This window comes from Microtus pennsylvanicus, chromosome 9, assembly GCF_037038515.1.
Source record: "Microtus pennsylvanicus isolate mMicPen1 chromosome 9, mMicPen1.hap1, whole genome shotgun sequence".
Classification (NCBI taxonomy): domain Eukaryota; kingdom Metazoa; phylum Chordata; class Mammalia; order Rodentia; family Cricetidae; genus Microtus; species Microtus pennsylvanicus.
In genome coordinates this window covers 9539351-9563255 of record NC_134587.1, presented here as the reverse complement: position 1 = coordinate 9563255, position 23905 = coordinate 9539351, and the positions used below count along the sequence as shown (strand labels likewise).

The following is a 23905-nucleotide window of genomic DNA, read 5'->3' as shown; positions in this document are numbered from 1 at the left end:
CTGCACACCCGCAGCCACCAGAAACTCCTGCAGAACCAAATGAAGAAACACTGCAGCCTAGACAGAGAATAGCCTTTTAGCTCAGTCCCACATAGCATCTAACAACAGTCTCTTTTCCTAATAAAGCATGGATGGCAACACGCATCAACAATCCCAACATCAAAGGATGAAAACTTTTCATGATATTCTGAAACATATCATAACTAACATACGACAACTGAAAATTTAAGCTGTGTTTCACAATTAAAGAAAAGTAAATCCTTCTAAATACTAAGGGATAAATCATCCCAACTCAAGGTTGGCTGATTTTCATAACAGTGAGTTATCAATAAACAGAATTAAATCATGCATATTAAAATAAATAAAATTGTTAAAAACAGAACTATTTAATAAACTACCTTAAAAGAAAACAAAAGGTTCTGATGTAACCTCTCAGTTCCTTACATGGTGGTAGCTATCTTCCTGGTCACAAGCTATGCTTCTGACTACAGCCCCTTAGCTTTTTGTTACTAGGTCATTTTCCAACATATTTTAAAACTGACAATGAACCTTTTTTTTAAAGGAACACAATCAGAAGCAAAAATATACCTGGCATATTTTAATCAAACAAGTAAGGTATGCAAAGCTCATCCCCACATCCCAGACATTAAGAAAACCGCATCCTTCTGAAAGCACTGTGAGAAAGGGAGACTTTCAGGCAGAGGGGTGCTCTGCCGTGGACCGCCCCCCCAAAGACAGCGTGGTAGAGGATAGCTTACCCTTTTCTCTGACACCCCATCCTGGCCTGTCGCCTCTTTCTCATCATGTGTCTCTTTCAGGACTGCCATGTGCTGTTTGTATGCTGGCTCTCTGTTTAAGGTTGTGTATCCTATGTGCTCATAAATTGGGTTTATCGTCATCTTGGCAATGTACTCTGCTGCCTTGGTTTCAATATAGAGAGTAATCAAGCCATCAGTCACCAGATCGTGGATGGACTCAAAGCGTTTCTCCCCAACAAAGTGCTTGCCATCGTAGTACAGCCTGAAGTTTCTGGTTTGACTTCCAAATCTGCCTCAATGAAATGGGAAAGATGCTTTTAAGAAAAGTGAACAAGTGAATTTTCCTAAAGAAGAAACAAATACACAAGTACCCCAAGCTGATATACACTGCTTTTGCTTGCATAGTACTGTTTAGATCAGCTGTGACTAATGTCCATTAGTCACTTAGAATATATAAGATTCAACTTCTAAACACAAGCAATGTACTTGAAATAACTAGGGTTTTTAGCATGGTGATCCTAGAAAAAATGTATCTTTTATTTACTTATGTATTGTTTAAAATCAATTTATTACACTTGTAATAAAGCAAGGAAAATAAATTTTATAGCCTAAGAATGCACATTCAATATGCAATTGGTCAACTATAATATATAAAACTTCTTCAAGTTTAATAATGAAAATATTCAAAGTGGTTAAGGCCAGTATTCATGTCTCTCAACAGGGAAGTCCCATTTACTGCTCACTCAAGTGGGATGCCAACAATCATTTACACTTGTGCTGCCTCCAGAACTGAGCCAAGCCGCAGACAGCAAAGAAACACACTTGGGCAATTCTGGCCAGAGGGCAAGGACTTATTCTTACCTTTAAACCTGTCTTCTGGTTAGGTATAGGCAAGAAACACTTGCAAATACAGTGTATGTTAAGTCCATACCATCAGACTATAGAAAACTGTTGTTGGTTTTCATAATATGCCTTAATAACTGGAGAAGGATGGTTTCCCATAATAGTAATTTCAGTATTTTGCTTCCTGCAGGAAACCTCAGAACTGGCTCCAAGTTGGCATGACTGAGAGTGTCCTGGCCAGGAGATACGGGCAACTCAATAGAAGCCAACACCAACGTGGGAAGAGCTGCCAGTTTCAGAGTGAACGCCAGTGAAACTAAGCAAATAAGAAAGGATCTTATTAATTTGGTTATAAACTCTCTCTCTCTCTCTCTCTCTCTCTCTCTCTCTCTCTCTCTCACACACACACACACACACACACATACACTCATTAGAAATAAATTTTAAAATTGCAGCAATTTTGCCTTGAAAAGGCCACCATGAAGCTGCAAATTCAGTATGCAACATAATTATGGCACAGATAGTATTCAAATGTGTAGGAGCTACACAATTATTCTAGTTTATTTTTATTTGGTTACATGGTCTCATTGTGTAGCCCTGGCTGGCCTGAAACTCACAGAGATCTGCCTGCCTCTGCTTCCTGAGTGCTGGGATTAAAGGCATGCAGCCACCACATCTTAGACAATTATTTAAATTAGACAATTTAAATAATGGGTCCAGAACATTCTGTTTGTTTTTTGTATTTAGATGTTAAGAATACTCAATCCAGAATCAACCATAATATCAATGTTGACCTTTTAACATATAATTAGCCACCTTTTGTTCCTTCTAAAGCAATCAAGTTTTACTTATACTTAAGTAAATGAGCTCTATAATTAAACTTTCTTCTAAAATTAAACATTTCTCCCAAACAAATTTTTATTCTATAGGTCTCAAAAGCTAGAAAGATAAATTGTCTATGCCAAAATAATAGGTATTATTAGAAAAAGAGAGACACACACGAGAGAGTGGGAAGAGAGAGAGAAGGGAGGGAGGGAGGAAGCGGGAGGGAGTTTAAAGACTGTCTAAGCTCCTTTCCACGGTGGTGACGGCCCTCTAACTGAAGACAGATTGGGTGCTAGTGTCAGTCACCGGTCATACAAGTGTCTTCTGAAGTCTGAGCAGTAAGCAGGGGAAGCAGGGGAGGGAAGGAAGTACTGGAACTGATCCCAAAAGGTATGGTTTGGCCACAAGAGAGAAGTCTAAGCTTGAATTTCTGCTTTACCCTTTAATCCCAAGAGGTCTCCTCCATGATTCCAGCTCCTCTTCTGTCTTCTAGCCTTAAGGGAGCTATGAGATTACTGAAGGAGCTCTTGGTCATCAGGTACCTGATTAAACTTAGTCTCAAAGGACATGAAAGCAATGCCCAGACTGGAATTTTGCTTAATTTTTTTCTTTAGAAAAATCATATCATTTTACTAAAGGAATGGCAGGTTTTCCTTTAGTTGCCAAAAGCAGCTCTCATTTACTTAGGGCATTATCTAAGGGACAGTCTAACGGTGCAGACTATCAGACACTTTGCTTTACTTTGATTATTTTGTACTTTGTTGTGGAATCTGTGGGATCAGAAGTAGAGATCAAGCAGAATATCCTTGAGAATGGAGGGGAATGGCTAGAAGAAAAACAAGAAGAGGAAGACACCAGGTCTGAGGATGAAGGGCCCCTCCCTTGCGCTCTGCTGGTATGGCCTTTATTCAACAACCAGTCAAGAAATGCTCAGACACTCCCAGTATTAGGATGTTCATGATGCCCTGTGCACATAGCAAACACAATGGGACACAGATAACCATAAAAACAAATCAAAAAAAGATATGAAGTGCTGAATTTCAAAAACCTCAAGTTAAGACAGCTTAGAACATGTTTTACATCTGTTTGTGTGTGAACACACTCATGTGCATGCCCAAGCACACAGAGGTCAAAGAACAATTCCTAGGAATTGGTTCTCTCCTTAGAGCATTTGGGTTATGGACTGGACTCAGAACATCAAGCTTGGTAGCAAGCACCTTTATCGGCTGACTAATTTGTGGTCTGCTATCCACTATTTCTTCAGACCATTCACTCTTCTCATTTTCTGAAATAACCATCCACCTCTGCCTGGACTGGAGCAGGCCAGCTCTGCAGAGACAGCTGAATAGATGAAATTCGTGTTCTGCAAGGTGGTTCTGAACCTAACAAGCAGGAAAGAACAAGGGCAATCTGCTCTGCGCTGTGACTGCTGTATGGAATTACCACTTCCCACGATTATCCTCTCCTGTGGCTCTAGTTGGGTTTTCCTGGTTAAAATAACTGTATTACTGTGCCCACCTAGTTGTATTACATGTATTTCAAATTTTGTAATTCCACCATTTAGCTTTAAAATATGAACTCTTTTCCAACTTTTTTTCTTGTGGGTGAATAATATTCCTAAAAAATTCAGTCTACATACATAAAATGATGAAAATATATAAAACTGTTACTTTCTATAAAACCAAAATTTAATTTGATTTGAGGCCAAAGTTATTTTGAAGTATCTCTTCAAAGGACTCAAAGCTAAGTCTCCTGCTTACAAACAGAAAATAAAGTATACACAAGACTATGTCCGCTAATACTGAGACAGGAGTTTCTAGCAACAAATACACAAAAATGTTTTCATCATAAACACAATTTGTAATATTTACCAGAACCAAAGCATCCAACTCAATGCAGTAACCGTAGGAACACCGCAGAAGCACACAGAGTCACAAACAAGCCTTCGGGAGACAGCTGGGAACAGAAGTGAGCGATGAAGCATTCTACGATCTAGGCTCTGCTGAGGGACTACACACCAGCCCCTCTAAGACATCAGGCTATGCATGACCTTTGCCTACCTTGTTACATAATTTTGATGATAAAAATTGGGGAAATTACTAAAGACAGTAAAGTTATTCCTGTATTTCTCCTCCCATTGCTTAACTAATTTCCAAAGATGGCACCAGACAGCTCTGGAAGGTCACAACCCACGCAGGACGCAGCTAAGTTCCCACTGCACTCCTCATCCTGTCCCTAGCAGACCTAAGTTCTGCTCACTGGCGAGGACAAAACAGAGACTGGCGGGCACCCGAGGTGCCATCTTGAATATAGGACACTAAATCCACTCCTTTACCAGGTCCTTAGGAAGCGTCTCTCCTGACAGGAGAGACGAAGACTTCTCTAGGGAATCCCATCAGCTCTACAATAGAGAACACCATCCTGTAACTGTCGGGCTCCCCTGACTCTCAGAATTGCACTTGAGCCTAAGTGCCAAATGCACTTAAATATGGTAACCAGCCAGCAACCACCCAGTATCTGAGAAAAATGTTCCCGGAAGAAAAAGACTAAGATAAACAGACAGAATCAGGTCAAGTTAAAGGAAACAAATCATTCACAGGGAAAATATTTATTTTTAAAGTATTATAGGATCTCTTATTTCCATTCTTACATAGAAGTTAGTTAAAATGATTAGGATGCTACAAAGGAGACCCACTGTAAATAGCCAAGGTAGAAATCAAAGAGAAAATCCAAGAAAATAATCACAAAGGAAGGACAGAAATTTATGTAATTTGCAAAAAAGGGCCCATTCAGCATGGGTAAATGTAACAAGGTACTGAAAAAATAGAGCAGTAATTGTCAATGAAACCCTCAGATGGGGAAAATGTAATTAATGTCTGACATTACTAAACACCAGCAAGGATACAGAGCTACTACAGAGTCTGTGGTGCTACACTGTTTAACAGATTTACTTGGTAAGGCTAAACACAGGCACACATACATACTCTATGACACTGAAAGCTCAGGCCTTGGAGCTGGGACTATACTATTTATCCATCCTGAAGGTATATAATACCTAGAAATACTACATTCTACCTCTCATATAATCTAGGCTATTTTATAAACAAACATGCAATTTTTATAGTTATATGACTACTGTTGCCATAGGCTTACATCTATATTTATAGGTAGGTATAGATATAGCTTTTTTGAGATGGGGTCTTTCTACCATATAGCTCTGGTTATTCTGGAACTAGCTATGTAGACCAAACTGCTCTTGAACTTATAGAGATCCACTTGCCTCTGTCTCTTGAGTGCTTGAATTAAAGGCATGGGCCACTATATCCAGCCACCATAGGCTATTTTTTTGTTGGTAGGAAGTTTCAAGACAGGGTTTCTCTTTGTGAAACCTTGGCTATTCTGGAACTTACTCTATAGACCAGGATGGCCTCAGACTCACGAACAGATCTGCCTCCCTCTGTCTCCAGACTGCTGGTATTCAAGGCATGCACCAACACTGCACAGCTCACCATAGGTTATTTATATATTTAAGTACTTCCCCTAACTTCACATAAACACACATATAGCAACAACATTCAAAAAGTGAAACCACATAAATTCCCAGGAAAACAAAAGCTGTGATGGTAAATTCCATGAGCTTGAAAAGTCCTCCCATAGCCTTTCTCCTTCCTGAGTTAATGGCACACTACTGCTTCTAAAGAAAAGGTCAAACACTGCCATGCAGTATGGACTGTTGGTTCTGCTAACACAACACCTGGCCGGTATGATGCCCAAGCAAACGATGGCTGAGCAGGTTGACTCAATGAGCCCAGTATGGTAGCAAATAGTTGTGACCACAGCACTTAGGCTGAGACAGAGAACAGACATAAGTTCAGTTCCTACAGGCGTATTAGTACCATGCCACACTGTCATCACAGACCCCCCAATGCCCTCAGTGTGATGAAGAACGGAACATGAAGCTTCTTTCCATAGCAACAACAGAAAGTACAAAGACGCTCTTTCTACTCCAGAGAGTCAAGGATTTTGTCATCATTTTTACCTATCACTTATGCAGAGAACCAATACTAAGTACTTTGCTCAGAACTATATGTATTTATATATTTCATTTACAGAAAAATATTATATATATATATAAACCTTTTAGAAACTACAATATGTCCAGAAATGCTCACCATCTCTGTGAAATTAACAACAGATTTCACTTATTTAAGAACTGATGATCAGTTCCACTAAATGGTTTAAAATGAATCTGCTATATAGCAGAATATTCACTCTAAAGTACAGCTGTAAAAGAGGGGAGTTATCCATATGAATGTCTTTGCTATTAAGAGCTGCACAAGAAGACCAAGCAACACAACTGTAACATATATGTAGAATGTCTAGGTCAGCCCCATACAGGCTCTCTGGTTGACAGTTCAGTCTCTGTGACCCCTATGAGCCCAGGTTAGCTGATTGTGTGAGTCTTCTCCATGGAGTCCTCTGCTTCCATCAGTTACTGGATGGTGCCTGCAATTTTTTTTAGCTTCTTTTTTAAAAAAATGATAACTGATCTCTTTATTTTTTATTTTTTTATTAATTTTTATTGAGCTCTACATTTTTCTATGCTCCCCTCCCCTCTTTAACCCTCCCTCAAGGTCCCCATGCTCCCAATTTACTCAGGAGATCTTGTCTTTTTCTACTTCCCATGTGGATTAGATCTATGTAAGTCTCTCTTAGTGTTCTCACTGTTCTCTAAGTTCTTTGGGATTGTGGTTTGTAGGCTGGCTTTCTTTGCTTTATGATTAAAAACCACCTATGAGTGAGTACATGTGATAATTGTCTTTCTGTGTCTGAGTTACCTCACTCAAAATAATGTTTTCTAGATCTATCCATTTTCCTGAAAAATTCAAGATGTCATTATTTTTTTCTGCTGTGTAGTGCTCCATTGTATAAATGTGCCACATTTTCTTTAGCCATTCTTCAGTCGAGGGGCATTTAGGTTGTTTCCAGGTTCTATACTATATAATGTAGAAAGAGAGATGGCTCAGCGGTTAAGAGCACTGCCTGCTCTTCCAAAGGTCCTGAGTTCAATTCCCAGCAACCACATGGTGGCTCACAACCATCTGTAATGAGGTCTGGTGCCCTCTTCTGGCCTGCAGGCATACAAGCAGACAGAATACTGTATAAATAATAAATAAATATTTAAAAAATTGTTTTAATGTTTTAAGACTGTATTAAGCAGACTCTATTAGGGCCTACTGAGTGCTCCTTTGTAACAGACACATGGATTCTTTGTTTAATTTAGCCAACAACAGCCATTTCTCATTACTTCTAGTTTTCAGGCCATGCTCTGGAACTTGATTTGGTCTGTTACATACTTTTAAGTTCAGTATCAACTATCTACTAATGGTCAGCAGATTATTACATTTTCCTCAATAAATGCCCATTATTAATGTATTACTTAAATATAGCATCCCATATTTACTGACAGGGTACAATTCAACGAGTTTTTATCATTGGTAAAATGCAGAAACTGCCCAAACAGCTCCCAAAATTTCCCCACGCTCTTGTATAGCTTCTCTGTCCCGCTGGACCACCTCACTGTTTGCTGCCACTAAACTTGTCATTTTCTACAAACAGAGCCAGAAACCTAAGTTCAATCCATAGCAGTAGCTCATATCTGTTATCTCGGCACCCCAACAGGAGAATTCCCAGAAGGTCACTGGCCAGCTAGCTTAGAGTACACGGAGAGGAGGAGCACAGAATAGACCTGGAAAGCTGTACAAAGCTGTACTCTTACATCCACATGCCCATTCACATACACATACTAACAACAATAAAAAGTTAATGAACTATAACATGCATATAACTGTTTTTGATGCCCAAGTGTTTAACCTAAGATCCACTGTAAACTGATGGATGCAGGTGTGGTGGCAGTAAGCTGTATCTGCACATGCGACTTTGCGTCTCTATCGCTACTGGAGTTTACACTCAGCATTTACCACCTGAAATCTGTAATATGAAGCTGTCTAAAACTTAATTTTCTGAGCACTATCATGATATTACAATGGAAAATACTATATATGACCTCACATGACACAAAGTAATAGAGTACTAAAAAATTGTAGAAGATGATCTTCAGGTCATGTGTACAATGTATATGCAATATAAAAGAATTTTGTGTTTAGAATTAAGGCATACCCAAGATTTCAACGTATATAAGCAAATATTTGAGAATCTAAGATATTCCTATTGTAACTATGACTGCAAATTGTCTCATAAGTAGAGGCTTAAACTATATCTGTTTATTTTAATAATAACAATAATTTTCAGTGATATGTTCATTTTACCATACAACCTTTCTAACTCTATGAGGTACTCCTATTACATCCTCATTTGCAACAAAGGAAACTAAGTGTTAAGGAGATTAAGTAACCAGTCATACAGAGAACTTGGGAACTGGGGTTTGAACCCAGGACTGTGTGATTAAGAGTCATGTTCTGAGTCACTGACCACCTACCCTGATTTAGAACCACAGGCTGAATCAGTCATCAAAAGCCCTATCAAAAGGCTATGTGTCTTTTCGAGCAACACAGCAAAGGATTCACAAATCTCTGTTTACTAGAGAGGTTTTTAGAGAAGAGTAATAATCTGAGTGAAAAATGGCTCTTTGGTTTCATATTATGCAGAAAACTGCATCCTAAGGAGGTATTGGGAATCCAATGGCTCACGATCCAGTGCAACTAAACAAATCCCAGGTATGCATCTTGTAGAAGCCTAAGAAGTCAAGATAAGTAAGGCATCCTCCCTGCCCTGGAGGACCTCATTTCATCTTTAAAGACAGCCGTGCACATATAGCCATTCTCTGTAGGTGTACCTTCTGCTTAGCTGTATTTAAAGATCACATAAAGATCTTTTTAGAAAATTCAATTTAATAACAATATGGAAAAAGCACCAGATGTAAACATGAAACAATGTCTCAACTGTAATTTTGCCCACTGGGCACCATTCCTAAAAAGCCCCCACACTTGAGTCAGAAGATTTTTAAGTGAACCTAAGATCCTGGCAGAAAACAGATGTTGGAATTTCTAACAAAAATTCTGAAGTCTTAGCAGGCAGTGGCAATCTGTAGAACTCACAAAATAATCACAAATGAGAGCAGAAGCAAAGGCTAACACAAGTACCTAAAACCACAGCAAATAGGGCAGGACAGACGCTCAGACTGTAGCAGGCAGCAGGAGAGAGCATGGGATATTCACAGGGCAGCTACTCTACTGGAGTCGAAGATTACAGGATACATAGGAGGTTAAGTTATCCTAAGGGATAAGGGCTCTATATCAAACACCTATTTGTGATCTTCAGAAAGTAATTTAAAAGCTTTAATACTCCAAGCAAAGTCCAGATGAGCTCCATTAAAGGGTAAAGGAAGCCTTTCAGTTCATGAGCGCTGCTCCAAGTTGGCAGAGCTCTGCGATGCCTGTGGCTTCTGGGTGGGTGGGAGGAGAAGAATGAAACATGCATTCATTTGGGCTTTTCCAGAGCTTCCTGTGAGCTTAGTTTTCTCTTGACTGACTCAGAATGCTAATGGATTCAGCATTGTTTGGATGGGGGGGGGGGGAGCAGGGAAGCCAAAGAGGGCAAGGACAAGCTGGAGTCCTGTGGTGCCACCCACCAAGTCCAGTGCAGTTCAATGTGAGTGGGGAAGGCCACTCAAATCACGGCTTCTCCCTTATCAAGTGGAAAAGGGCAAGCGTGTCAAGTGTGTATGCAACATTCTGCTACTCAGAGAGATATACAAGGGACTTGTTTCTGCTGACTCATTTCGGGAACTGGCATAGAGCTGAATAATACCCACAGGAGACTGGTTCTAGGACCCCCATGGAGACCAAATGTTGCAGATCTCAGGTCCCTTCAATAAAATGGCAAAATAGTCCCGTAAAACATGTATCCTCCATATACTTTAATTATCTCCAGCTACTTCAACACCCAATACAATGCAAACTTTGTAAACATCATATAACTGTATTCTTCTGGGCATGATGACAAGAAAAAAAACCCACCTGTATGTCTTCAGTACCTGTATGCTGGGGAGGATGTGGGGTAAAGGGAATACTTCTCCACTGCTGGTGGGAGTGCAAACTGGTACAGTCCCTTTGGATATCAGTATGGCAATTTCTCAAAAAATTAGGAAACAACCTACCTCAAGACCCAGCAATACCACTTTTGGGTATATACCCAAAGGATGCTCAATCGTTTATCACAAGGACATGTGCTCAACTATGTTCATAGCAGCATTGTTTGTTATAGTCTGAACCTGGAAACAGCCAAAATGCCCCTCAACCAAAGAATGGATAAGGAAAATGTGATACAATGGAGTACTGCACAGCAGAAAAAAATAATGACATCTTGAAATTTGCGGGCAAATGGATGGATTTAAAAAACATGATATTGAGCGAGGTAACCCAGACCCAGAAAGACAAATATAGTATGTATTCACTCATAAGTGGTTTTTAGACATAAAGCAAAGAAAAACCAGCCTAAAATTCACAATCCCAAAGAACCTAGACAACAATGAGGACCCTAAGAGAGACATACATGGATCTAATCTAAATAGGATATAGAAAAAGATAAGATCTCTTGAGCAAATTGGGAGCATGGAGACCATGGGAGAGGGTAGAAGGGGAGGGGAGAGGAAGGCAGGATAGCGGAGAAAAATATATAGCTCAATAAAAATTAAAAAATTTTTAAAATGTCAGAATATATGTAAAAACAGAAAAGAAAAAATAAAAATTACATACACCAATCCTGAAAAAAAAAAAAGCCAAGCCAACCCCCAAATTTCAGAGTCTCTCAGAGTAGATCGCTTGGCTAAAGTTGGGAGCACGGGGGTGGGGGTGGGATGGGGGGAAGGGGAGATGAGAAAAGAGAAGGGAGAAGGGAAGGATTGGGAGAGCTTGGGAGGAATGGGATGGCTGAGACTGAGGAAGGGTGGATATGGGAGCAGGGAAGAAGATATCTTAACTAAGGGAGCCATTTTAGGGTTGGCAAGAGACTTGGCTCTAGAGGGGTTCCCAGGTGTCCAAGGGGATTTCCCCAGCTAGGTCCTTGGGCAGCAGAGGAGAGGGTGCCTGAACTGGCCTTCTCCCATAGCCACACTGATGAATATCTTGCATATCACCATAGAACCTTCATCTGGCGATGGATGGAGAGAGAGACAGAGACCCACACTGGAGCAATGGACTGAGCTCCCAAGGCCCAGATGAAGAGCAGAAGGAGGGAGAACATGAGCAAGGAAGTCAGGACCTTGAGGGGTGCGTCCACCCACGGAGACGGTGGGACTGATCTAATGGGAGCTCACTAAAGCCAGCTGGACTGGGACTGAACGAGCATTTGATCAAACCAAACTTTCTGAATGTGGCTGACAATGAGGGCGGACTGAGAAGCCAATGATAATGACACCGGGTTTTGATTTTACTGCATGTACTGGCTTTTGGGGAGCCTAGGCTGTTTGGATGCTCACCTTCCTAGACCTGGATGGAGGGCGGAGGGCCTTGGACTTCCCACAGGGCAGGGCACCCTGACTGCTCTTAGGATTGGAGTGGGAGGGGAAGAGGGAGTGGGGGGAGTGAGAGGGAAATGGGAGGATGGGAGGAGGTGGAAATTTTTAATAGATAAATAAAAAAGAAAAAGAAAAAAAAAAGAAAAGCTGGTTGATAAAAGATCTCCGGTATGCAACCAGCATACAGAGAGTGAGAGAAATGGCTATTTCTGAAAATGTATACAAGTGGAGGTGGGGAATACAACAGATCTGCCCAAAACAACAAACAGAAGACAACTAAAGCCAAGAGACCAAAGCACATAAAAATACGGCTGCAGAAGCACAGCCCAGTCAACGAACAAACCTCCTGGGTCTCAGCCCAAAGAAGTAGGTGCTCATGAATCACCTGATGGAGAATTCCAACAAATATTAAAGCGATGGAAAGAAAGATAAGGTGATGGATGCAGGAGCCAGGAGAGAGGGAAAAACAGTCGTTCAGTGGGTACATAGTTCCAGTTGCACAGATGAAAGTTCCAGAGCCCTGCTATGCAGCAATGACATTTGTTAACAACCATACTTATACTTCAATTATTAAGAGACTAAAAATAGGTTGTTTCAGAAAACCTGGATATAGATTAAGAAAAATAAAAGACAATCATTAAGACAAATTAAAACCTTCCTTTTCTTGGTATAACCACATCTCTTGATGTAAGACAAGAGAAGTTTTTATTCTTAAGTCACATAATAAACATGTGGGTACTGGAAAAATGTCTGCTCTGTACAGCAGAGCTTCAGAGCAACTCCATTTTAATTACACACACAGAGAGAGAGGGGGGGGGGAGGGAGGGAGGGAGGGAGGGAGAGGGAGGGAGAGAGAGAGAGAGAGAGAGAGAGAGAGATTGATTTTGTATGCTGAATTCTAAAACACATTTGCCACAAGCCTTTGGGGGTAAGGGACACTCAGTCTTTGCAAACATTTTTAAAGCTATGGCACTGACTGCATTTTAAAATTAATTACAGAAGCGTTTTATCACATCAGTTTTAACACCTCAGGACTACTAAATTTTATTGTCTCGTGAGCCCCCCTACTCTAATACCCAGAAAACTTCTCTTGAAAAATGTGTAATTTTAAGTAAAAGAAGCTGAAAATATTCTTGGGAAATAATTCCACACAGCATCATTTTCCACTTAATCCAAATAGCACAGGAAGCTTTGCAGAAACTGAAATGAAACCATAGCAACCAACTGAACCTATCATGAGCGATCAGATCAAAAGAACACACAGTACACAACATGTCAACGCCTACCAGCAGCATAATCTTTCCCTAGTTCCTTTGGATCCTTTTTCTAGAATGAAAAAGTCTTTGACCGTGCTCAGTACCAGCAAAATGTAAAATCCCCTTTACAAGCAGCTACTGTGATTCTCTGGGACTTTCTGATTCAGTTAATGCTAAAACTCAAACTAATATTCCAAAATTTAATGATTTTTATTTCAATCTATTTTACTATTTCATAACACAATAAGAATAGATTCTGCTGTGCAGTGGTGGCCCACATTTTTAATCCCAGCACTTGGGAGGCAGAGGTAGGCAGATCTCTGTGAGTTCAAGGCCAGACTGGTCTACAAGAGCTAGTTCCAGGACAGCTAGGGCTACACAGAGAAACCCTGTCTTAGAAAAAAAAAAAGGAATGAATTCCTCCTACACAATATTTAGAAATATGAAGATGAATTAACATAATAGGAATTCCTTGCTTAGTAACATTTTATCAGCATTTTAGTCAAAAGCCACAATAAATTACATCTTATTGTCTAGTCTCTCACCAGTGATCAACCAGCTTACCAAAAGCTAAACTCAAAGAATGGGACTGACCATGTTTGAAAATTACCAAGTATCTGCTAAAATGAAATAAACAAGGCAATGATGGCATTTGTTAGGCATAAGCTGTTGGTTACACAACTACATAGCCAGGCAGACAATAGTACAAACTTATGCAAAGACTAGAAATTACCTTTCTTGGTACATGGACCAATCTTTACCAATTCTCAATGAGAACACAGTTTACATGTGGGACATAAAATAGATGTAAATTTTAGGCATGAGTAATGTCCGGGCGAGCAGACAAATAACTGTGACTAGCACTGTCTACAAGGTGAACTAGGGATAGACCAGAGAAGCACCTGATTTACTGTCACAGATGCTTTGCTTTTGGTTGAAAAACCTTTCCCACATCTACCTGCCAGTTTCAACACCATAAAGATATAATAGATGACATGGAAACAAACACTTATTTTAGTAGAGAACCATTGTTGTTTTTCCTTTGACTAGTTAATCAAATTTAATATACATTTTTTTTGAGACTAGTGATTAAATCCAGGTCCTTGCTCATAGAAGATCAAGTTATAATACCAACTTACACAAACCCTAGCCCCAAATTGTTTTATACAAATGATCACAAAGTGATCTTACAGTAGAATTTTAGTTTAAATCATTAAATTTTGAACACACTTAATTTGGCTTTCCTCTTTTGGGAGAAGTGAAAATTTAGCCCTTGAGATTTAGTTGGCATAATTACTATCTTTAAAAGCATTAAACAATCGTTTCTCGGCTTTATAAAGATGATAATGTGTCACTATTTTTAAAATATTAATTTTTAAGAGCTCCAATTTTTTTAAAAACTGTTTACTCATGTGCCATACCCACTTTAATATATATTATGTGTTTCATTATTAGTCGCGCTGTTGTTTTAAAAGCTGAACTTCTGTTTCTTAGGTTTTTTGTGCTCTAACAGCTATGCCTCAGCTTTCTCATCTATTAACTGTAAAAGAAAATTCAAAGAAGCAAAAAACCCCAAACCACTAGCATGTACTATATGGACTTACTTTATAGACAAAACTGAAATTTCCAACTGGTTGCCATGAACAGAAATGACAAGTTACAAGATACTAAATCCATTCAGCCTTCAAGGATGCCAAAGTGGATCTACTGGAGTCCTTGGGTCAGCACATATGGCCAGGCCTGCCTTGTGCATTTATCTCCAAGGTGCCACCCAACAACATTCTTTCCATGGCTGCCATGATACAAAATAGGCTGAGAAACACCAAGCGTTACAACACACAAAATACTAGAATGCCTGTTAAGGGATCTGGAGAATAGTTATATTTATAAGATGATTAGGGCTATTAATACAATGTCTGGATTTCCCAAATTTGTGGGGTTTTGTTTTCAAAGAAAAGGAATCACGTTATGAACATATTCCAGGGCTGTGCCTGGTTCCTGAAAAGCAAGTCTTAAAGAGAATTTAGATACTTCCTACTTCACCTCCAAGCAGAAACACAGGTCAGATTCTAGTTCTCCTTGGCAAAGCAACAGCTCAGAGAATCATCACTGAACCAAATTTCTGTCCGTTGGTTTTGAAATGTACTGGGGGATGGCGGAGATGGCCAGCAGATTAGAGCACATTCCATAGAACTGGGGCTCTGCTCTCAGCACCCACTGCAGATGGCTCACAAAACTCTCTAGCTTCCATCTTAAACCTGTTGCTTTATACACATCTAAGACAAGTGAGATCTGGAGACAGACCACCAGTGAATATAAACCATGACAATAATCAAAAATTTTAAAAATGAAGTACCATTTCAGAGTGAGGTACAAATCAAAACCGTAACACGATGCCACTCCATACAGCAAGACTACATCAAAGGCACGTGAAGCGCTGGCGAGGGAAAGCTGGACACGACGTCCTTCTTTGCTACAGACTGCACTAGTGCAGTCATCGTGGGAAATAATTTGGCAGTCCTTCAAAACTTTTTTTGTTGCTGCTGCTAGGGTCTCTGGTCTGCTGAACACAGATTTTTATCAATGAAGCACATGCCCAAGACCTCTAAATTGTTTTTAATTTATAATAAGACCCAATCATTTAATTCTTAACAATATATCCAAAATACAAAACCAGATTTCTTCATAAAATTTGTATATTCATGATTGTTGTATTTATAGCAACATTAACCACAGAAGCCAGAAAAGTGGGAACAATACAAATGTCTTTTAACTGGTAAGTGAATAAACAAAAAGAAGTGTTCCCATATCCTGGAATATTTGTTATTATTTATTAATAAAAAGGAATAAAATCTGACACATACCACGAGACAGATAAAACCTAAAAACATCATGAAAAGAAACCAGCTATTAAACATCACATATTATTTGATTTTGTTCATATGAAATGATATGCATTGCCTGGAGAGTTAGAAAGACCCTGCAACTCTTAGTACACAGAGCCATGCTTGGCTGCCAAGAGGAGATGCTTCAGCGCACCTGGGATGAGCCAAGGCCTTTTTGGCTGGAAAGGGAGGTTGGTGAGAGAGGAAGAAAATCTACTCGCTCAGCTTATTTTCCTATCAACTTGACACTTTAGCAAGTCGTCTTTTTGTTGGCTGATGAAAAGAGGGTCTGAGAAGAAGTGAAGTGCAGGAGCAGCGAGGCCTTTGGATGTTCTCAGCAGACAGAACTCTGACCCAGGAGTTCTCGCCGCCTCTGTCTCCAAGCCCTTAATACTAATTTGCTAGCTGAGAATGCTAACTAATGCCAAGGATCTTAACAGCCAGCCTAGCTATTTACAGTTTTCTCTCCTTGTGAACCAACTGCATGGGGAGCAATCATCAGAGGATTGCTTGGCTGCAAGAGAAAAGCTGGATCAAAATGTTGAATGCAGACTCTCCCAAAGTATACTCGATTACTACCTCGAGACAAGAATCCCATCAATCCTCAAGGCCCTGAGGAGTACCACAGGGGAGACGTCCAACTGATGACGCTTACGGCAGATAGGACACATGGCATCTCCCACTATCTCCATGCAAAAATTACCACTGCCAGCAGTGGACAGGGCTCCTCTTACACAGGCCGTGCAGATTCTCAGACACTGCCTGTGCCCTCTCCCTCAACTGCCAACCAAACATTCTTCTGATCAATCACTGAAGTTGGTAAGTTTATTATAATCCTCATATATTTAAGATATACTGACTTTCATTTTTGCGTAAGGTTATAATTAATATTATTTTTTTCTAAAAAGAAAACAGCCCCATTGATTTTTTTCTGATTAGGAAATGATATACAAAGTTGGTGAAAACAAAATCAATGAACTTAAAAGGTACAAAATAAAAACCATCTTTAAGTTCAATGCTCAGCTAAACCCTGGATATTTTTGTGATTATTCTCTTAGACAACTCTACTTACATATGCACCACAGATACATAATTTTACATAAGTAGGATGATGCTACACATACTGTGCTGTATAATTTTATTTTTCAGATTAACATAGGCTATATATGCTTCAGAATTTATCAAATAAGAAGTGTGATGTATTTTAAAAGAAAATATAATTTGTCTAAACATGCTTTTTGGTCTTAAAATCTTGTTTTCCATTATTTAAAAATTTCCAAATAATTCCCATCTTGGTACATGACACAAATGAGGAAGTAGCAAGCACTGCGGCTCTGAGCATCTTCTGGCACATGTCCAAATCTGTCCTGGGACGGTCTGAATCCAGATTTGGAGAATTATCAAGACTCCTGCACATATGACATCGTGTTCTTCTCCCAATTTAGAGATGCTAAAATGACTCAGATTAACAGAAATATTTCTGGAGTTGCCAAATTTGGAGTTTAACACATCTTCTCAAAGTAAATCTATAAGTTATTAAGAAACCCTTTTAAAGATCTTTATAACCAAATGAAAACTGCTTAGTAAATTAATTTTCTAGACTGTGGGCTTCATCTCCAGCAAGGCCAAGCCACATATACATGCTTGGGGCGTGGTCAACGTTGCCTGGCATACATGGCATCCTGGGCTACATCATCAACACTCCACATCCCCAGTAATTGTGGACAAAGTTACAGATACTCATTCCACTCAACGTCCCTCCTTTTTTCTCTTTCTTTTTTTCTTTATTTTTTAGACAGGGTTTCACTGTGTAGCACTGGCTTTTCTGGAACTAACTCTGTAGACCAGGCTGGTCTTGAATGCACAGAGATCTGCCTGACTCTGCTGCCCAATCACTCAACATTCTTATTGCTTTGATTAAACTGCAAGCTAAGGTCTCTACTAGAAACCTTCAATGGCTACCATTTCTTAGAGGAAAAATAAATTCTCAGTGTGAGTTACCACAGCATCCTGACTTTTACTGCTCTGTTTCCTGTACCCCTGATCCATATCTGCCTCAACACCAAACATTCCATGTTGTTTTACACATTAGTGTCATGGCCACTTCCTTCCTTCCCAAATGCTCATTTTAATATTTTTCCACCTTTTCTTTTTAAAAATTTTAAATTATTTTTAATTATGTGTTTGTGTCTTATGTGGGTATGCCCATGGAGGCCAGAGCCATCATATCTGGAGCTGCCTGAAATGTCTCCTTTCTTCACTCACTGAATGCAGCCTATCAGTTCAGCTATACTGGCTGGTCAGTGTGCCCCAGCTCTGCCTGGCTCCAGTCAGTGCCAGGGCTAAGGTATATCTGCTGTGCCTAGCTTCTTACATGAGTTCAGGATCTCCAAACACAGGCCCCCCCCCATGTTTGTCCAGCAAGCACTTTACAGATGGGTCCAATCCCCAGCACTGAGGACTTTAAGTTTTGAGAATTATGCTATGGGTCAATCCTCAGTGCCTAACAAGAACTCCCTTAATGGCTACAGCCTACCAAGCTGTACTTACTGGTATCCATTTCCCATCCCCCCTACAAAGCCAAACCAAACCAAACCCTACATTTTATGTGCTCACTCAGTTCCCTACAATAGTCCTCTTCCAGAAGAGGCACTACACGGTACCAGGAACAGGTCCTAGCTAGACAGGCACTCAGGGTACCAGGAACAGGTCCTAGCTAGACAGGCACTCAGGGTACCAGGAACAGGTCCTAGCTAGACAGGCACTCAGGGTACCAGGAACAGGTCCTAGCTAGACAGGCACTCAGGGTACCAGGAACAGGTCCTAGCTAGACAGGCACTCAGGGTCTATTTGGACTTCTCTGCAGATACTCCAGGCTCTGGTCTGGGTCGGCTTGACCTGAATTCATCTTACCATCCTGAAGGGAAGCTTGCACACTGCAAATACAGGAAAGACTCCTGGATATACTCTCACTGGGGATAAAAAGGGAAGCACACAACTCTGGTATGGCAATTACCCAAGTAAACCTAACCTTATAGTGAAGCTGATTATCCATTAACAAAAACGGGATCACAAGTCCTTTGTTACACCACAAGCGTACTGACATCCAAGCCATCATTACACGTCTGTAGCACTAATGGTATTTCCTTAAATCATTTCACACTGAAGCCAGTAGAGCTGTGATAAGTATCTGATTTTGAGGATCAGATACTTAGAGGTAAAAGCATCTCAACTGATAGAAATCAAAATTCTGCAAAGAAGGATAATAGAGTTTAAAATCACCTCTTCTGAAAAGTAGCATGTCTGTTACTCTTGTTTTACAAACCAGGAACTCAAACTTCAAAGGTAAATATATATATATATATATAATTAATGTGTATATTAATGCATAAATATATACATATGTTCATATACATATACACACATATATAAAACAGGAAGATAACCCGAGCCCAAGTCTGTCAGACTTCAAATGTGCAGTATCATTTTATTTGAAAAGTTCTAGCAGGGAGAGCCATTATTTTGTAATAGAATTTTTAAAATCTTAACTTCTTATTTTCTCTGATCTTCCTTTTGTTTTTCAATCTATTCATTTTAAATGATTCATTTGGCCTTATTCCTTATTGTAAACATATACTTAAGATTTTTCTCCTAAGTAAAATTAAACTCAGAGGCTAAAGCTACTGCTAACAAGGCATTCATTATATCAGAGGGAACACAGTAACAGAACCCAGCGACCATCACACCAGATTTAATCCCGTATCTGGTTAAATATCTGACACTGTTATATGTTTCTTGGGGTTTTGTTGTTATTTTGTGTTTGCTATTTCCAAGAAAATTCTTGGACAGAATCCAGGCAAGTGTGCCCTGAATTAAATGTTTGGCTCAGGGGAACAACAACAAGAATAATGTTCAGCAGTAATCTTACCTGTCTGCACACTTTAGTTACTCGGGGTGAGAACATAAATAGCTATTGGCATAAACTATGAGTAATACATTTGTTGAGTTATAAACAGCTTCTCACATTTACCCAATTTCAATAAAAATAGAATTTCTCAAATAAAAGACAAGTTGTTTTTTTTTTTTTTTGTTTAAGTTGAAGTGGGTTGCTGCTGGAACATGGTCGAAGGATGGAGTCCTATGAGTAGAATTCTGAGTGTGAGAAAACTCAAAAAAAAAAAAAAAAGCAAGAGTCTTATGAGCCCAGTTTCTTCAACAACATGGAATTGTTCTTTTTTATTGTTGTTTGGTTTTTGGAGACAGGATTTCTCTGTGCAACAGCTCTGACTGTCCTGGAACTTCCTTTGTAGACCAGGCTGGTCTCGAACCCATGGAGATCCACCTGCCTCGGTCTCCTGAGTGCTGGAATTACAGGCGTGTGCCACCACTGCCCAGCTGGAATTGTTCTTGAAATGTGCTTTCATGGCCCTTAAAAGTATAGAGGTAGCAATGAGTTCACTGCAGACTCCTCATTACAACTTGATGTTGTTTCTATGCCTCTAAGGAAAAACTTGTTTGTGCCACACACAGCTTGCCCTTGTGATTATATACTCAGGTGATCTTTCTTAACCCTCAAGATACAGACTGTCGGGGGCTGGAGAGATGGCTCAGAGGGTAAGAGCACTGGCTGCTCTTCTGGAGGTCCCAAGTTCATTTCCCAGCAACCACATGGTGGCTCACAACCATCTGTAATAAGACCTGGTGCCTTCCTTGCCAGCATTGAATGCTTAATAAATAAATAAATAATTCTAAAAAAAAAGATACAGACTGTCTGATGCTCTGAATAAAGTTAGTTATTGCATGAGACTTGCGTCTCCATTCTCCCAGATCCACTGCTTCTAGAATGGTAAACAGGCTGCGACTGTGCAGACACCCATAAGTGTTGAGAGTTTATCAGGCAGTGACAGCAAAGAGAGAGCAGGTGCTTGCTATCTGAACAGTCACTTCATGTGATTACTCTCATTAGCTCTCCATATCTTCCAGACCTTTCTACTTCACTAGACTCAAGGTGTGGATGAAAATTTAGAACCAAATAATCTAGCACAGTACTTGAAATGACAAACTCAGTAGGACAGGTTAAACAACAGATCAGAAACAGCAGAGCATTGGGGTGGGAGCTGCTCACTGGCACAATGCCTGGAGAGCATGCGCAAGACCAGGGAAGTGAAAGCCCGAGAGGAAACGTTCAAACTGAACTTGACAAGTTTTCTTCTAGAGAGGTACAAAGCTTATGGTATATATTCTGTGTGTTTCTGTATGCCAGAGGACAACTTTTAAGGCTGTCCTTATAAGTACCACCTATAAGGACTGTTTCTTTGAGACAGAGTCTCACCAAGCAGGCTAGGTTGGCTAATCAGAGAGCTGTCTCTGCCTTCCCAGCACTGGGAATACAGGAGTGTTTACCAAGCCTAGCGTGTGTGCATGTGTGCATGTGATTGTGTATGTGACAAGTTTTAATATGTAGCGCTGGGTGGCCTGGAATTCAGTGTAAACCACACTGGTCTACGTGTTTGGCAACTGAAAAATCTCCCCTGACCAGTGAAGTATGTGTTTTAAAAATTAGTTCCTGAACTGATGGGGTATTTCAGTGGTCACTATAAAGCCCTAGGTTTGATTTCCAGCACTAAGAAAAAAATATGTCTTAAAATTATGAAAATCACTAGAAAAGCATGTTTTCAGCTGAAATTCTTAAGTTACATTATATTACTTCATGTTTACTTCCTTAAACTGTAATTAATCCAAACGTCAAATTAACACACAGGAAGCCTCCAAAACACTGGGAAACAGGCAGATCACAGTGAGTACCAAACAGCACATTTTCCTTATCTGAAGCTATGAACTCAATGGAGCAGCTCCCCTCCTTTTTACTATGGCAACTACAACCATGGGAACATCTGGACACTACGCCATACCCTACATTACTTGCAGAGACCCTTGGGGAAGGAAGTACAAGAGATGCCAATGAAAGGAAGCAATGTTTTCTCAGTCCTGTGTCCTATCACCTCTACAATCTTACTAATCACTGGAGACTAGGCCCTACTTTATTGGCCAGGCTGGCCTTGAACTACTGGACCTGAATAATCCTTCTGCCTCAGTCTCCCCAGCCAGTCTATACTCCTGACAACTATACGAGATTTCAGGATGATCATTTATGGAGACAAAGCTGGTCTCAGGAGATCCTCACACATTTACCAATCCAAGCAATTGCATAAAATTGAAAAGGTAACTTCTGAAAACACCCAAGAGATAGAACTGGCTTGGCTATATGAAATACACAAATAGAAATTCCTCTTGGTTACTAGGTAATAAAGTACAGTATCTAAGGCTTTGGAGATCTATGCAAAGGTATAAAATAGAAAAAGTCAGGCCAGGCGGTAGTGGTACACACTTTCAATTCCAGCACTTGGGAGGCAGAGGCAGTGGGTCTTAGTGAGTTCAAGGCCAGCCTGGTCTACAAAGCTAGTTCCAGGACAGTCAGTAGTGTTACACAGAAAAACCCTGTCTCGAAAAAAACCAAAAACCAACTAAACAAAAAAAGATATAGATCCAGAACACTAAAGGAAAATTATAAAACCAAATTTTTGAAGTTTATGTTAAAAATAATAAACTTATTTTAAAGGCAAACTATATATTTGCTGTAAGATTCAGTGTGTGCTAATGGAGTACTACACAGAAGAAAACAATGACACCTTGAAATTTGTGAGAAAATGGAGAGATCCCTAGAAAACATCATATTGAGTGAGAGAATGAAGATCCAGAAAGACAAATATCATATGTACTCACTCATAAGTGGCTTTAGACATAAGGCAAAGAAAACCAGCCTACAATTCACAATCCCAGAGAACCTAGACAACAATAAGGACCCTAAGAGCGACATACATGGGTCTAAACTACGTGGGATTTAGAAAAATACAAGATCTCCTGAGTAAACTGGGAGCATGGGGACCATGGGAGAGAGTAGAAGAGGAGGGAAGGGGGAGGGGGGGAGTAAGGAGGTTCCTCTGTTTATGTGTTGCTTTCATTGAGTAATGAATAAAGAAACTGCTTTGGGCCTGAGAGGGCAGAACTTAGGTAGGCAGAGAAGACAGAACTGAATTTTGGGAAGAAGGGCAGAGTGAGAGACACCAAGGATCTTCTGCCTGAGATGGACACTGGTTAGAATCTTGCCGGTAAGTCACAGTCACATGGCGATACACAGATTAATAGAAATGGGTTAAATTAAGATGTAAGAATTAGTCTATAAGAAACTAGAGCTAATGGGCTAAGCAGTGTTTTGTGAATACAATTTCTGTGTGGTTATTTCAGGTGTAAGCTAGCCGGGTGGCCAGGACAAACAAAGGGGCTGCCTCTCCCTTGTAACAAGGGCCCCCCCTCCTTATAACAGATCAATAAAAACAATTTAAAAAGATGAAAAGATTTAGTGTGTGCTGTAAGAAAAGGTAGGAGCAAATAAATGCTGCAAGGACCTAAAACCTAAGAGAAAAAAAACAAAACAACTTGTAGATTTTGTAAAAACAGACTGGATAACAGTATTGCCAGCTAAGGAGGGGGATGGAGACATAGGCTATCTGGAAGGAAAGCACTGAGCTCGGTTTTGAACATATTGGTCTTGATGGACCTACTGAGGACCCTGAGGTGTAAGATCTGTTCATTTTTAGAGAGTCCTTGGCCAACACAACAAATGCACAATGAACACAGATGGCTATGAACTAGATAAGCCATTTACCACAAATAGATCGTACACTATGTTAAAAACAAGACAAACTGACATGAATTGGGAGAATTATCAGTTGCAGTGGG

General features: G+C 39.9%; 1 protein-coding gene across 2 annotated transcripts in view; it reads right to left on the bottom strand.

The window, feature by feature from the left end:
• Positions 1-23905, bottom strand: part of Chn1 (chimerin 1) — a 140090-nt gene that overhangs the window by 61860 nt on the left and 54325 nt on the right. The window contains exon 6 of one of the 2 annotated variants that reach the window (XM_075984863.1): positions 759-1047. The exons of the other annotated variant lie outside the window; for it this stretch is intronic. Within the exon in view, the coding sequence (XP_075840978.1) occupies positions 759-1047 (289 nt within the window). The remainder of the gene's footprint in view (positions 1-758; positions 1048-23905) is intronic. 2 annotated transcript variants of the gene reach the window in all.